Raw genomic sequence first — 16,542 nt, 5'->3', positions numbered from 1 at the left:
TCGGCGACTTAAGCGCATCCCGGTGGGATTTCGCTTCCTCATTTTAACATCAATAAAAAGAATAAAAACTCCACGGCTTACCTAATTCATGTTCAACGAATATCTATATTCTATCGATTTTTTTCTATTTCACGGTATTTTTTTACTTGTCGCTGTCATTTTGGATTCTGATACCTGTGTGATATACGCTATCTGATTGGACATCCATATTGACATGTATGAAGTATGTAAGATACCCGGATGTAAAGCTTTATATATCACTTAAGGTAGTACACCCCTAATGGGCACTATAAGGAATTGTGAATTTGACAACATAGGACTGTTATATGCCTTAAATGTCACACGTATGCAAAATTTAAACAAAATTTACCGTGTGGTTAATGAGTGAAGGACATTTTTATGAACTAAAACTTTGCCATTAGAAGGGATTTTTTCAGAAATTATGAAACACTAAATAATCTATAATATCATCATTATGAAAAATGTTTTCCTTTTGCTCATTGTTAAGAAATAGATTATGGCATTTAGGTAACAAATTAAACAAGCAAAAGGATTGTTTTTAAACGAAATGTTTTTAATATGTATAAAAATGTAACCCTACCCCACCCACTTTTAACACTAATTTGACCATTTCCATATGTAAAAAGCCTTATTTAAAATATCCCTAAAATTTTCCAAAATGAGGGACTATTTTCAAAGTTTGCCTAAATTTTCTTTAATGTTTATTGGTTGGTCTTGCAAAATACAAAATACTTTTACCGTTTAGTTTTTATTTTATTAAACTTTGAATATATCTGGTATCATATTTGCTATTAAATTTGGCATTATTTAGTAAATAAATACCTACAATAATTATATAATTAAACCAAAACACTTTTTTCTTCCATAGGGGTCGGAGAGATTAATAAAAAATGTTAAAAAGAAAAAAAGAAAGAAAAAAAATTGCCCCTTCTGGGGTTTGAACCCACGCCCCCTCAGTTTCAATACTTTTTACAGTGATTTTAGCCTATTTGAATACTCTTCAAAGTGGAGACAGTGCATTAGGGGTGTACTACCTTAAGTATGTGTGTTTCATTTATCACTACATTTTTGTCGGACATTTTTTTACGTATTTCTTTCATAGAAATGTGTCACTTGTATTATAAATAGCTTACAGTGATGTTTAAAGGGAAAGTATCAGATTGTAATAATTATGTTATTAATAGTTAAAGAGTTAGTTCCCTTACAATATGGATCTGTACCAAATGTTATATCAGATTATATTTTGCTGCGTGTTTCGCCTAGTATTTCAAGGCCTAGTATTTCTTATTTGTTTTTCTTACTTTAGATTTAAGAGAAATTATTTGGTTCGATTATATAGGAAGCTATAAGCTTTATCGAATATGTTCGTTGACCATATCAATACGACAATGAGTGTAAAGTTTCTTACTTAGTGGAACAACGACTTGCTCCTGGCAGGATCTGATTCCGCACGACTAGCGATCCTTATTTTTTCTTTGTATACTTAATTTATCTTGCGATATTTCCGTGCTTATTGAGACTTTGTTCTATTCAGGTATAGACTAATAAATCTTCCTCCATAACAACATGTGTATATGACCGTTTTCGGACATACATTGCAGGAGTGTTTTCGTGATTCCGTGGTACCACGCTGGATTAGTAATCAAGAGGCCGAAGGTTCGATCACAAGCGATGCCATTAAAACTAATTGTCTTTTGGATGAGGCCTTATAAAAGTGAGTTGTATCAATTGTCTACGCCGAGCATATTTAAGAATCATGACCACATCTGGAATGGGACAATTGATGTATCATAAATCTTCAGGGTCGTCTTCAGCCGACACGAAGTACCGAAGAGATGCAGTTAATCAAGCTATATTAAAAGTTCGGATATACATTTGGTGTCATTTCCACTGTGTTTGGTCCTCATTTCTTCGTTTAATCATTAAAAAGTACTTAGCCTATATGCTAGCATATATGACCGATCTTATGCGGATAATTTGACAATGTTAATTGAAAAATATTGTAAAATCTAGATTGATCTATATAATGTATTTGGCAAAATCTAGATGGCTAATAATGATTTATTCGGCTAAATATATATGCTTAACATATTATCTATTTGGCGAAATGTAGATGGCTTACATATGATTTATTTGGCAAAATTCAAATGGCTTATATATTATCTATTTGGCAAAATATAAATGGGTTACAAGTGATTTATTTGGCAAAATTAAGATGGCTTTATTTATTTGGAAAAATCTATATGGCTAACATATGATTTAATGGCAAAATCTATATGACTAACATATTATTTATTTGGCAAATTCTAGATGGCTGCTAACATATTATCTAGTTGGCTTCAATTGAGTTCAATTTTCACAACTGAGCAAATCTAATCATACATTCGTCAAGGTAGTATTTTATACGGCTCAGTGCACAGCTGGTCATTACTTTGCAGCCATTTTACACAAGCGATATTTTACCGAGAGACACCAAATGACTATCTGATAACATTCTTATGATCGTTATTCGCGTACATTTATTATTCAATACATTTTAAAATTTGGACGAAATGGTGGGCTCTTGACGTTAGAAATTGTGATAAAAATTAATTAAACCCGTTTAAATGTATTGACAGCGGAATTCCGTTACTAAATATAGAAACGAATTCGCGGCAAAGTGCTCAGTGGAGTATTGATACAGTAACGCCTAGTAAGAGCGGGAACCAAACAAGGAAAATAGTAAGGCACTTCCTTATATGGTTCCGCGTTCGTCACTTACAAAATACGGTTTTTTTATCCGTTGAAGCGTATGCGCGCTTCAAAATTTGCATGTATTTTACATAGAATTATTATAGGTATATATTCTAAATTGATTTATTTGCATAAACAATGTCATCTAGTGACACAGTTTAATTCTGTTCACTTTTCCTGGTATCTAAAAAAAATATAAAAAAAATAAATTATAAAAATATATATATATTAAAAAGTTATAATTGTACACTAAAATTTAGATACAAAAGATAATTGTACAGTGAAATACATATATTATCAATCACAAATAAAATACAATATCATGATTTACCTAACACAGAATGTTTTATTCCGGTAACATATGGTGTCTATTGATTATTATTACATTATATATATTACTTTTATACTGCCGAACAAAACTTACTTCCAACTAATGTGGTACAGCAAAATAAATGTTAACACTTGGTATGAATATGTAAGATTTTCTTTGTCGGATATATATAAAGTACACGTGTACCAACTTAAAATATGAGTTTGTTAACAACCACGTCTAAGCGTTTATACTGAGATGCGATTTTAACGCGACAATGCAGGATATTGTTGGCAGTTAATTCTAAACGTATGACAATGTGACTGTGTAATTTACAGTGTAATTTACAATGCGACTGTGTAATTTACATAGCGACTGTGTAATTTACAATGAGACTGTGTGATTTACAATGCGACTGTGTAATTTACAATGCGACTGTGTGATTGACAATGCGACTGTGTAATTTACAATGCGACTGTGTTATTTACAATTCGACTGTGTGATTTGCATTGCGTCTGTGTAATTTATAATATGACTGTGAAATTTACAGTAAGCTGTGTGATTTACAATGCGACTGTGTGATTTACAATGCGACTGTGTAATTTCAATGCGACTGTGTGATTTACAATGCGACTGTGTAATTTACAATGCGACTGTGTGATTTACAATGCGACTGTGTGATTTACTACGCGACTGTGTAGTTTACAATTCGACCGTGTGATTTACAATGCGACGATGTGATTTACAATGCGACCGTTATTTCGAGAAGTAAGAACATCCACTTAAATCATAATTATATTATAGATACATATATTTGATAAAGGAACAACCTGTATAGTTCGGTAACGGTTTACACCCCATGTACAGTACAGTAACGGTTTTAACCCTTCCGATGTTTTAATATTTCAAATTTTCAGCTTAAAGGGTCATATACGGTTTTTAAAACCTTTGGCAAAATTGCACTCAGAAAAAAAGTCAAATAACAATACATTTATTTGATATCGTGACATAAATGATATTGTTCATACAATTTTCTCACCATTTAATCCCGAGAGATGAGGGATGCTAGAATTATTTATAACACTATATTACATGAAGTTATAAAGCTCTGTATATATACTGTATATTGATCGAGAGCGTGCAGATAACAGTTTAAGTCATGATGTATTTATATATGACCTCAAGTTTTCATATTTCTGTTGTCAGTTTTTATAGATAACTAATCTATACAGTTAAAGTTTTAATTCAAACAGTTTTAGGTCAGCGGCAAATATCTGATGTTTGTGTTTTAAATAATAAACTCTTGGGATTTTTATTCATATACTAAGGTTTGTACATTTTCAACTATACCTCCGTTTTTGCTGAAACCTAAATATGATTTTCTCTGACAAACTTTATATCACATGTACACCGTGATATGCCTCTAGTTTGAACTTGACAAAATATAGGACGTCGCTTCAGTCAATCATGCTGCCGTTAAAAGTTTTATTCGCTCATCTGTGTAATACTTTAAAGCTACCAGCCTCCAGATGAGCAAAATATTTCAAGAAAATCAATATTGAGAAAACTATACTCATATTTTAATAAAGGTAAAAATATTCAAGATCTAATTGATATATTTTAAATGTTATATGCAGTATTTTATCACCATATTTCTACTCCGTTACTAAAACACTTAAGGGTTGTTTTTGCATATGTTGACCACGTTTTGGTAATTTTCTTGGATTGTAAGTTGCCGATTGCAATATGTTAATTACTTTATTTGTTCATCTCACAATATTTTACTTTTAAATACATTTCCAAAATTTTCACGAAAATTAAACATGAATCTGTAGGCGTGCTGCCTTAATACATGTATAGTTTTTAATAAACTAAACAACCAGTATACACCCAGACAAGCTTTCACATCCATGTTGTCAGACCAGCTTGCTCATCCATGTTGTCAGACCAGTTTGCATATCCATGTTGTCAGACCAGTTTGCATATCCATGTTGTCAGACAAGCTTGCATATCAATGTTGTCAGACAAGCTTGCACATCAATGTAGTCAGACCAACTTGCATAGCAGTGTAGTCAGACCAGGTTGTTCATTCATGTAGTCAGACCAGCTTGCTCATTCATGTAGTCAGACCACCTTTTGCATCAATGTAGTCAGACCAGCCTGCTTACATATCCATGTTGTAAGTCCAGCTTGCTCATCCTTGTAGTCAGACCATCACGCTTATCCATGTAGTAAGTCCAGCTTGCTCACCCATGTAGTAAGATCAGCTTGCTCATCCATGTAATAAGACCAGCTTGCTCATTCGTATAGTCAAACCATCTTATATATCAATGGAGTCAGACCAGCTTGCTCATTCATGTAGTCAGACAATCTTACATATCTTTCCATGTAGTCAGACCAGCTTGCACATCTATCCATGTAGTAAGACCAAAATCCATATTCATGAAGTCATACCAACTTTCTCATCCATGTAGTCAGACCAGCTTGCATATCCATGTAGTCAGACCAGCTTGCCCATCCATGTAGTCAGACCAACTTTCTCATCCGTGTAGTCAGACCAGCTTGCTCATTCATGTAGTCAGACCAGCTTGCACATCTATGTAGCCAGACCTGACTTTTCACTGAAGGATTGTCATTTGTTTGTTATTTTGGTATCAAAATCCATAAACTTTTAAATGGACTGTCTTAATTTAAAACCGGGCAAAAATCATTAAACGAATTCCCCTGTGATGCAACGCTTTTCTTGTTAGCTTTCCTATCTTAAAAAGTTGTTTAAAACTTACCAAATATGGGAATCTAAAAATTGAAATACTAAACCGCAAATGGTTAAAGTTATACATCCAACTTGAAATATTAAATGAGCATCAGAATGTACAAATTTGGACAATTCAAGTACTATTTGTGTAGAATAGACTTTGTTTATGACTAATTATAAGACTCTGATCGTATTGTCAGCTCTGCCGAATCCTTTTCCGAAGTGTTACGGAAAGGGCCGAGAAGATACTGTTTGTTATCAGACGTGGTTAAGACTTGATGATTTATAAGTAATGTTTAATTATCCCGATTGATCTTGATTGGTTTATTATCATTTGCAAATTGTTCATAATTAGCTACATTGTTCATTAAGATAAACAAATGAATACAAACTTTCATGTTTTACGTTTAACAGAATCTCTGACAAAACTCCAAATGCAGACACGGTGTTTGACCTTGGTGTGAATTTATATTAGTTAGAATTTTTAAGTTAACACAGCATGAGTACGTTACGGAATGCCGTTAGGGCCATCGCCTATGAATGTGTTGATCTGAAACGCGATAGTCGATAGTACGATGGTGAAAACGCGAAATCACGAAACTACGATGGTGAAAACGCGAAAGCACGATGATGAAAACGCGATAGTCCGATGATGAAATCGCGACAGTACGATACAACGATGATGAAAACGCGATAAACTATCGAGTTTTCACCATCGTACTGTCGCGTTTTCACCATCGTAGTTTCGTGATTTCGTGTTTTCATCATCGTACTGTCGAGTATCGTGTTTCATATCAAACCATTCATAGGCGATGGCCCTAACGGCATTCCGGAATGCCGTTAGGGCCATCGCCTATGAATGTGTTAATCTGAAACGCGATAGTCGATAGTACGATGGTGAAAACACGAAATCACGAAACTACGATGGTGAAAACGCGATAGTACGATGATGAAAACGCGAAAGTACGATGATGAAATCACGACAGTACGATGGTGAAAACGCGATAGTACGATGATGAAAACACGACAATACGATGATGAAAACGCGATAGTACGATGGTGAAAACGCGATAGTACGATGGTGAAAACGCGATAGTACGATGATGAAAACACGACAGTACGATGATGAAAACGCGAAATCAAGAAACTACGATGGTGAAAACGCGACAGTACGATGGTGTAAACACGATAGTTTATCGCGCTTTCATCATCGTAGTATCGTACTGTCACATTTTCATCATCGTACTTTCGCGTTTTCATCATCGTGCTTTCGCATTTTCACCATCGTAGTTTCGTGATTTCGCGTTTTCACCATCGTACTATCGACTATCGCGTTTCAGATCAACACATTCATAGGCAATGGCCCTAACGGCATTCCGTAGTACGTATGGTGGCTGATTTAGAACGCTTTTGCGCGTCGTGTTGTCGCTAGTGACAGTACGACAAAGCGCAAACGGCGTGTTGTCGAACTTTTGTCTTGTTGTCTTGTCGCTTACGATGCACGCCAAACGGCAAGTTATCGTGCGGCGTGTTGTCGCGATGTCAAATTGTCGCTCTGCTTAAATTGAAGGATTGGCTGATAAGCCGCACGATGGGGACATCTCGACAACGCGCCGCACGACAACGCGCCGATTGGCGTGCTTCGCTAGCGACAGGGCGACAAGACGACAGTGCGACGATTAGCACATTTTGCTAGAGACAAGACGAAAAGGCGATAACGATGTAGGTTGTGTTGTCGACATCGACAACGTAACACGCAAAGTGTACCAAATCATTCACCATAGGTATGTGTAATATTTGTTATCTTGAGAGGTTTAAAAAAAATCAACGATATAGTTTAAAGCCCCGGCATGCTGAGAAATGTCTCAACAGCCGTTGTAAACAGCAATGGATTTATTTAATTTAAAAAAAATTAACCTCGATATAAATGTGAACATATTATATTGATTCATAATGCCCGGTCAATTATTTCATATGATAGGTTCACGACTGGTCATTCAACCAAACAACCTTCTTATATCAGTCCATGTAGCTCGTGTTAAGATGATAAGGTTGCTATTTAAAATAACGTAGTAAAATAAACTATGACACTGAAATTAAGATTTAAATTTTGGAAATTCAGGAGAAGGGCTCTATTTATCCTATAAGTAAATCCATCCGGTCTATGACTAAATTCTGGACACAGCATATCCTGTACAGACATGTTAACTATAATTCTATCCAATTCAATTTAGCACAAAAATATAAGACATTAACCCTTGAACTTTTTTCTGCAGCTTTTAATTTGTGTTAGCACTATCAAATAATCCAAATAACAACTATTGTGAATTCTTGTGCATAGCACTTCCTGAAACCTTCCATACAGAAACAAGAAAAGCATTGATGCAAAGCATCAATGGGCGACGCCAAAAGAATTTGATCCAGGTTTGCACCTAAATACTTAACAAAAGATGTGTACTTTATAGCAGTACCATTTCATGTGACCTGGAGGCTTGGCCCAGTTTATGTTGAAACTTAAACCAAAAAAGAATAGACTCTGTCTTGCCAAGATGCAAAGACAATTTATAGTCAATAAACCAATCTTAAGATTTACTTTACCAGATACAAGGATACCTGAGTCATCATCATATAATGACAGGCACAAGTATCACACCTGGGAAGAAAAAATATGACCAGATTAATAAAAAATCTGTGTTCATCTTAAAAGTGTCAAAAACCAAAAAAAAATGTAAATAATGACCCCCTTTAAAAATATACTATTAACTTAAAGTATATTTTTAAAGGGGGTCATCATTTACATTTTTTTTGGTTTGTGACACTTTTAAGATGAACACAGGTTTTTTTTATCAATCTGGTAATATTTTTCTTCCCAGGTCTGATACTTGTGCCTGTGCATATAATAAAAGCTTATTGCTTAGGGTTGCAGACATGTCATACATAAAAGAGGACCTAAAATGAACATCAGGGGGACACCATAGGTATTCAGAGAGAAGGAGTACGAGCCACATTCACCAGCTGCTATCATATATAAGACTTGAACCATGCAAGAATGTCATTACATATGGCAGATCCTCCACCAGTAAAGCTGGAACGTCGCGATATGACCTATACTGTGTCGATGTGACGTAAAACCCAAAACAAAACAAACAAAAAACATATGGCAGATGCTTGAAGAGATGAAGAAGAAGAAAAAAGAACTTCTTCTTGTGCAGTTTAGTGTGATCAACTGTACCAAATGCTTTTTGTAGATTTAAAAGTATCAAGCAAAACTGCCTTTGTCCATTTCAAATTAAATGCAATCTATTAAATGAATCAAACATGTGTCAGTTGAAAAACCACTTCTAAACCCTGACTGAAACTGCCTGGTCATGACTCGAACCCATGACTTTCAGAAGACCAACTGAACTATCCGGCCGGCTACACATTTTCTCTTTAATAATGAAACAGTTCTAAACCTAAACCTTTTTCCCCACTATATTGATTCATGTACTTGAATTTCTGATGTTTACAGAGCATAGTGAATTAAACTCATGGTTATTTGCAGTAACAGGATGAGAAAAAACTTTCAGCTTGACCAGAACTCAAACCTGTGACCCACAGAATAATGTACCGCGGCTGTAGCGATTGAGCTATCTGGTCGCTTACACATTTTCTCCCCTAAATAGTGAACAGTTCTAAACCGTGACAGATATTTAGATTTTTAGATTAACAGATAATTAATTCTTAATTAATAAATAAGAAAAAAAACCTTACATACTCATAGTCTTAATTAAAATAACAATTTATATAATTATTATTGTATAATTATTTTTACTAAAAAGGCTAAGACAGTTATTGGTTGTGCCATTATTTATAACAGGTCAATTTGAAAGAGAATATAACTGTGCTAATACATGTACAATATCTATGATAAGAAATTTTATGAAGGCTGATTTGTATTTTACATCAAGGGCACCGGGCAAAAACATGAAAAATGCAACAAACGAACCACTTTGTGGTAGATTGTATTTTCATGTTTTCATCTGGCGCCCGGTTACTTTTTGTACTTTGTTGGTTTTCATGTGGCACAAATCACCCACTATAAAATTTAGTGTACAAATCTATTCAAGGACAAGTATCAATCTACTCTATGAAAAGTCTGTTGTCGGGTTGACTCAGGAGACCTGGAGATTGAGGCCGGTGTCCCTCCATTACAAATAGATAAGGCAGAAGCTGTCCTTTTCAAACTATGCACATGTTAGAAAAAAAAATAGAATAACTATTCAGAACATGATTTTTTGAGGCTTTATCAATTATATTGCTTGATCCAAGTTTCAGGACATTTTCAATCAATACATGTATTATCATTTATAACTTTAAATGAAAGTCTCATCTCTTTAATAATAATGACATAACTGCAACTCTTTAAATTCAGAAATATTATAAGTCTCATCATACCAATATACTAAGATATAAATGTATGCACATAACATTAATAATTCCAAGTTTCTATTAAATAAATATGAAATATTGGGTATATAAAGCCAGTAAAAGTATATATATATCAATATTCACTCATCAGGGCCTCTATGCTTTTGATGACCTTACAACTGGTAAATTTTATAAAACAAAAATTGTAATCAATACCTAAGATAGACAGAAAAGAACAAATAATTTAGTAAACATGAGTTACTTCCCCTTGAAATAAAGAAAACATGAAACCCAAAAGAACACCCTAAACATCAAAATTAATAAATGTTGCAGGCTCATTTTAATTATGCCATGCAAATTAATGGTAAAATATTCATAAAAAAGTAGATGGCCATGTGACAGCAGTAATTGCAGAAAATCGGATAGCTGTCAACATCCGGATACTGGTACACTTTGTAAAAACAACCATTCTGTTCAACAGATAAACGTAATATGGATAAAATCAATAGGATAATCGTTTACAACAGTCCATTACCTATCCTAATACTCATTTGCAGGTGAACTTTCTTCTTGTAGGAAAGTTTTGAAAATATATAAATGAATGAGCATCAATGTAGACCACAACGATATTCGAAATCCGGGTTTTAGTATTGTCAATAAAACAAAGGGACAAGCTGTTAATCTGAGCCTGCAATTTCGTGAAAATAATATCACAATGCACATGCTTTTAATATAAAGTTATTAAATACAAATATAACAACATATTTGTTTACTTTATTTTTACGAATCAAAATAAATATAATTAACACAACATGAAATTAACTGCTAATAATAACAGCTCCTTCCATAGGCCAAAATAAAAAGTATTCCATAAAAGACGACGCCGCTCACCGGCGTCGCCAATGAAGTCACACACACAAAAACAAAAAAGTACACATACTCAGAAATGCCACTTCATATTTACAATTAGAAAAAGAATATAATTAAAATATAAAAAGTCTTACCAAGGATGACTTGAAATGACTTCAAAATTTAAGAGAACTACTTTTTTCTACAGCGGGTTGGGTCTAATTCAGTACCGGGTATAAAACAGTCGATATACTATATTATACTTGTTGCAGATGGAATGGCGTACGGTAGAAATACGTGATGAGAAGGGTGACGGGTTTGATACAGTACAATGTGAAGATATGGTGTTTCCTAAACAGTTCCTACATATACAACCAGATGTCAGGATGAAAGATATAAAGGAATTTAAATATCGTGACGGCGATGTTCTTATATGTAGCTACCCGAAAACTGGTAAAATATTTATTTTTATCGTTTTTTATATTAATTCATTAATGATTTACCTTATTTAAAATCATATTCGTTTTTCTCTATGTTTCTTTCTTTTTATTCATCCATCAATTCAAATTATCAATATTTAAATAATGATGATTAGATATAAAGAAAGTTAAGAAATATTCCCCTGCTCATGGTCGATTGTTCAACTTCCATTCACGTTCTAAAACGTTTGTTACATGAGCTGCTTAGTTTAAGCGAGCTAACTTAGAATAAATATAATTAGTTTCACTTTATTCTTATTCAGTACATATATTAATGTAAGGGAAGAGAAATATGATATTTTCCATGATAATAATATGTATTCTCCTGTTTAGATATAGTTATGTTGTGAATGTTCACAATTTACTATAAATATCTTACACTGGATGTAGGTACAGGCCGGACTATCTAGCTCGGGGATAACTGTTTACGGCGGTAAGAAGGCACCGCCGAGTTTCCGCTAGATCTAGATATACCGGTCTGTTACGACAACCGTTGTTTGATTATTTTTTCTAGCATATTACATAGACATCATATTTCATAAAGAAATTACGATAATTGATATTTTAATTCATTGGGCACTTTTCTTCGTATGAATTTACAATTTCAATCAAAACGGCAAAATGACTTTTAGAACGCAATTCATTCAAAAGGCGCGTGGGAATGACGTCATTTAAGGCAAGCGACTCGTCTTGTTCGTTTCTTTTCAACGGTGTAAACAGTAGACAATACTGTCCGATATGCTAGAGAATACTTTTAAAAATTCAAATTTATTATCATAAAACTGACGACCATTTCGTGCGTGTCACTCACTCACGCATGCACGTGCGCACCTGAGCACTCTTATTCATTCATTCACTCATTTATATTCCTATTCAATGTATCTAGGAACTCACTGGGTGTTCAACTTGGTACACTTCTTGATGGCACCAGGTCCAGTAGAACAAAAAATAATGCCGAGTCCAAGACTAATAGATCTACACCCTTTAGCAGAAATAGAACAACTTACAAGCCCACGTGTTGCTATAACTCATCTGAAACCAAACAGACTTCCGGTGGAACATTTGCAAGCGCGCGGGAAAATCATATTGCTTGCCCGCAACCCTCGTGACACCATGGTTTCACACATGTACCATACACAACGTCATGAGGTTTTCAATTTCAGCAAATTATCATGGGACTGTTTCTTTGATAACTGGACCAAAGGACAAAGTAGGTAACACCGCGAACGAATATACTTATCATAAAACTTATCCTTTATATTCCAACGTCTTTAATTTAAAAAAAATCATTAAAATATATATTTTCAAATATGTGTACAGTTTAATAATTAGCATCTAAATGAGATCCATGCATCAATTTTTTCTTTGACATGAATAAACATATTATAATGTCATTAATCAGGGAAATTAGAACAGACATGTTTTTATTAACTGCTTTGTAGACAGTAGACTATTTTTATATTTCACGGACCTTTGTGTATCTGTGGAGAAAAAAGGAAACAATACTATTGCACTTGAACTGTTCATGTATATTGCAGAAGAGCGTAAATAATGCTAGTGTTTATTGTTTTTGCTTTTCAGTCCCGACAGGATCGTACTTTGATTACTACAATAGTTGGGAGAAATCTTTACAAGAACAAAATACAAACCTGAATGTGCATATTGTGTTTTACGAAAACTTGATCAAAGTAAGACGGTTTAAAAAATGTTTGCAAAATTTGAAATTTTATCAAATTTTAAATTTTGTCCGTGAAAACATTATTACTAGTTTTTTTTTAATCCATTTAAAAAAATTTTTTTTTCCCAAAAAATTTTAAAAAATTTATTAGCTTTTCAATTGTCAGTGGGGCCCAACAATATTTGACCTAGATCAGAAAATTGACAAAACAGGAAATTTTGGGGACCTTTTTCCTATGGACAATTTTTTATATGCCACACTACCTGCAAATAACAGGGTGTATTATTTTCAAAATTTTTGATGTACTATATAAACACCCAATAAACCTTTTTAATTTTAATTTTTATAACCGTTCACCTTAAAATTTTTTCTTTTTAAAAACTGTTTTTTCCATTTTATATAAATGTGCTATATATCCATATAATATTACATATGCATTTACCAAACCTTGCTATATTTCCATGCCATAATTAATACTGTATTACAATGCTATTTTTTAACGTGTTATATTACCGTGTATTTTTTAAATCCCGTTTATATACTGTTATATGACGTTTATTTACCCTTTTTTGACCGTTCATTAAAGTTTTAAATTACCGGTTTATATTTATGAAATGCGTGCCTTAAATTTTATTTCTTAAGTTTTAAAAAAAAGTGGCTTTACTTTTTTGTTTTTGTTTTTCTTAACACAGGATGGCCTAGGGGAGCTGAAAAAGTTACAGCAATTTCTTGGAGTGACCAACACCGAGGACAGGTTAAATCAAATACTGGATAGATGTTCATGGCGGAGAATTAAGGTCGATGTTAAAACAGGGGAACAACCGGCGCAGCCAGACCAATCTGAACTTACCAGGAAAGGTTTGTAGTTTAGGGTTACGTTATTTAATTTTTGTTGAATGATGTAATTATGAAACTGTGGTTTTATTAATTTATATCTGAATAAGGAAATGGAACGCGAAACATAATGGAGATTGACTGATCAATGATGGGTTTTTTTAGCAGGCAATAAAAAATATTCCGTTTATTCTGAATTCTCTGTTTGATTGTCAATTAATTTTTGACCGATGTTCATTTTTGAGATCCATATGGGGTTCATACCCCCCCCCCCCCCATTTCCCCCACCCCGCCCGTGTCAAGAGGTTTCAATATATGTATTCAGTTGTGGTGTAACTATATTTTCGTTGGATGAGTAATGTCCCTTTGTCGAATATTCATCTTTTCGATGAGTAACGTCCCCTTTTCGGATCGTTTTTAGGCATACGTTAACTGGCAAAAACCCTACACCATACAGAGCAATAATTTTTAACATCTTAAAAGAGAATAAAGAAAACAAACTAATTTAATTTACGATCTATTTTTAGTAAATACATGTATAAGGTTAAATTTTCTCTTTTTCAGGCGTAATTGGTCACTGGAGGAGTAAATTTACTGTTTCACAAGATGAAATGTTCAACAAAATACTGGAGCAGAAATTTAAAAACAGCATGTTTAACAAGCCTATCTAAGCTTATTTTGACATTGATTCAAATGTATTTTGTTCTTCTTTTTTCTGTCTGTTAGTAAAACACACGGTTTGATTTAATAGTTAATAAATAAATTCACTGACCACTGATAACCAGGATTCAATGACGTCACACATGGACGTCATTATTGTTATTATGAAGTACCTCTAGACGCTTGCAAAATTCTTGATCACAAAATAAACAAATATCATTTTTTTTCTCGCCGATTATTACATTTTTATGCATTTACATACAAAAATCGGTGTGAAAAGATGAATTAGATCCTTTTGTAGTTCATTCCGTTGGGTAAAAAGCAAGATTTTAGCATTTTATCATTCAAGCGCCTTAATTGTCCGGTATATACCTGAATACGGTATTTAGTTTGGTGATCTTTTTTTTTATAGTTTCACTCGTTATTATATTATATTGTTCATGATGCATAACAGTTCTGTAAAATAATCAACATAATTAGAACATACAGTATATATATAAACAATGTATAAAATAGATGCAACAATAGAAAATGAAAAAAAAAACGATTTTTCGAGAAATATTCGAAACAAAGAGCCAATGTGTAAAGTTATACCAAATGAATAACTGACTATATAAACATGTTTGCAAAGTATAGAGCCGGGATACATTCACACCAGTACAGAGCCGGGATACATTCACATCGGTATAGAGCCGGGATACATTAACACCAGTATAGAGCCGGGATACATTCACATCAGTATAGAGCCCGGATACATTCACATCAGTATAGAGCCCGGATACATTCACATCAGTATAGAGCCCGGATACATTCACATCAGTAAAGAGCCGGGATACATTCACACCGGTATAGAGCCGGGATACATTCACAGCAGTATAGAGCCGGGATACATTCACTTAAATATAGAGCCGGGATACATTCACAGCAGTATAGAACCAGGATACATTCACTTAAATATAGGGCCGGGATACATTCACACCAGTAAAGAGCCGGGATACATTCACTCAAATATAGGGCCGGGATACATTCACACCGGTATAGAGCCGGATAAATTCACACCAGTAAAGAGCCGGGATACATTCACACCAGTTTAGAGCCAGGTTAATCTTCACACCAGTATTTTCGGTCCAAGTCATATATTAGTACGTTGATATAACAATGTTCCAAACTAGTTAAGACAGTTTTAAATTCTAAACAGGAAAAGTTCAATCCCTATAAAAGAATACTTCAAAATGATTAAAGACAGTGCATGAAAAGTTCAAAATATACATACAGTAGGGTAATATTTACCATTACAGCCTTTGTTAATGTAATTGTAATCAGGTAATTTTGTTGTTTATTTTATATTAGATCTTTTTCTAATAAATGTTATATGGAAGAATGAAATAGCTTTATGTCACTTATACATTATCCTTAACAAGTTTTTATCTAACAAAATATATGTTCAAATACATTTGTACCTTGTAAGCCAGTTATGACATTTTCATGACATTTGCATGTTCAGTGATAAAAAGAAAACTAGATTCAGTGTTTGAAATTATTTTTGTCCAATAGAATTGCAGAATTTCAAATGAATAGTAACACTTCGTTATTTCGGCAAACTATTATTTTAAATATCCTGTAACACAATTATTTATGGTTTTATATCATAAAATTTAATATGATGCTCAAATAAAGATTGATCAATATTGTTAGTTCCAAAAAGCATTATTTATAAAGATATTGCCGAATTTAACATTTCATATAAGTAAAGGGGGTAGTTAGAAATTTATTTTCTATAAAGTCTAAGTAATTTTTTTCAATAAGAAACACG

At 33.4% G+C, this 16,542-nt stretch overlaps 1 protein-coding gene across 1 annotated transcript; it reads left to right on the top strand.

Annotated features, from left to right (window-relative positions):
• The first annotated feature begins 4,202 nt into the window (after positions 1 to 4,202).
• On the top strand, positions 4,203 to 16,252 carry LOC132730141 (sulfotransferase 2A1-like). The gene is made up of 6 exons (XM_060715997.1): positions 4,203 to 4,392; positions 11,351 to 11,531; positions 12,444 to 12,767; positions 13,139 to 13,245; positions 13,928 to 14,093; positions 14,634 to 16,252. Exons 2-6 carry the CDS (start codon positions 11,351 to 11,353, stop codon positions 14,738 to 14,740), a joined length of 885 nt encoding a protein of 294 aa, XP_060571980.1. The 5' UTR covers positions 4,203 to 4,392; the 3' UTR covers positions 14,741 to 16,252.
• The last annotated feature ends 290 nt before the right edge of the window (positions 16,253 to 16,542 follow it).

Source organism: Ruditapes philippinarum, unplaced genomic scaffold (genome assembly GCF_026571515.1).
Source record: "Ruditapes philippinarum isolate M1 unplaced genomic scaffold, ASM2657151v2 ctg1833_1_1_1_1, whole genome shotgun sequence".
In the NCBI taxonomy this organism is placed as follows: domain Eukaryota; kingdom Metazoa; phylum Mollusca; class Bivalvia; order Venerida; family Veneridae; genus Ruditapes; species Ruditapes philippinarum.
Note: the sequence above shows the minus strand (reverse complement) of the source record. Positions and strands in the feature narration are given on the sequence as shown.

Excerpts from the sequence above, each read along its gene's own strand:
- LOC132730141 (XM_060715997.1), top strand. The coding sequence starts at position 11,351 with ATGGAATGGCGTACGGTAGAAATACGTGATGAGAAGGGTGACGGGTTT. Across the intron at positions 11,532-12,443 it reads ATGTAGCTACCCGAAAACTG|GAACTCACTGGGTGTTCAAC; the intron begins GTAAAATATTTA and ends CAATGTATCTAG. Across the intron at positions 14,094-14,633 it reads ATCTGAACTTACCAGGAAAG|GCGTAATTGGTCACTGGAGG; the intron begins GTTTGTAGTTTA and ends TCTCTTTTTCAG.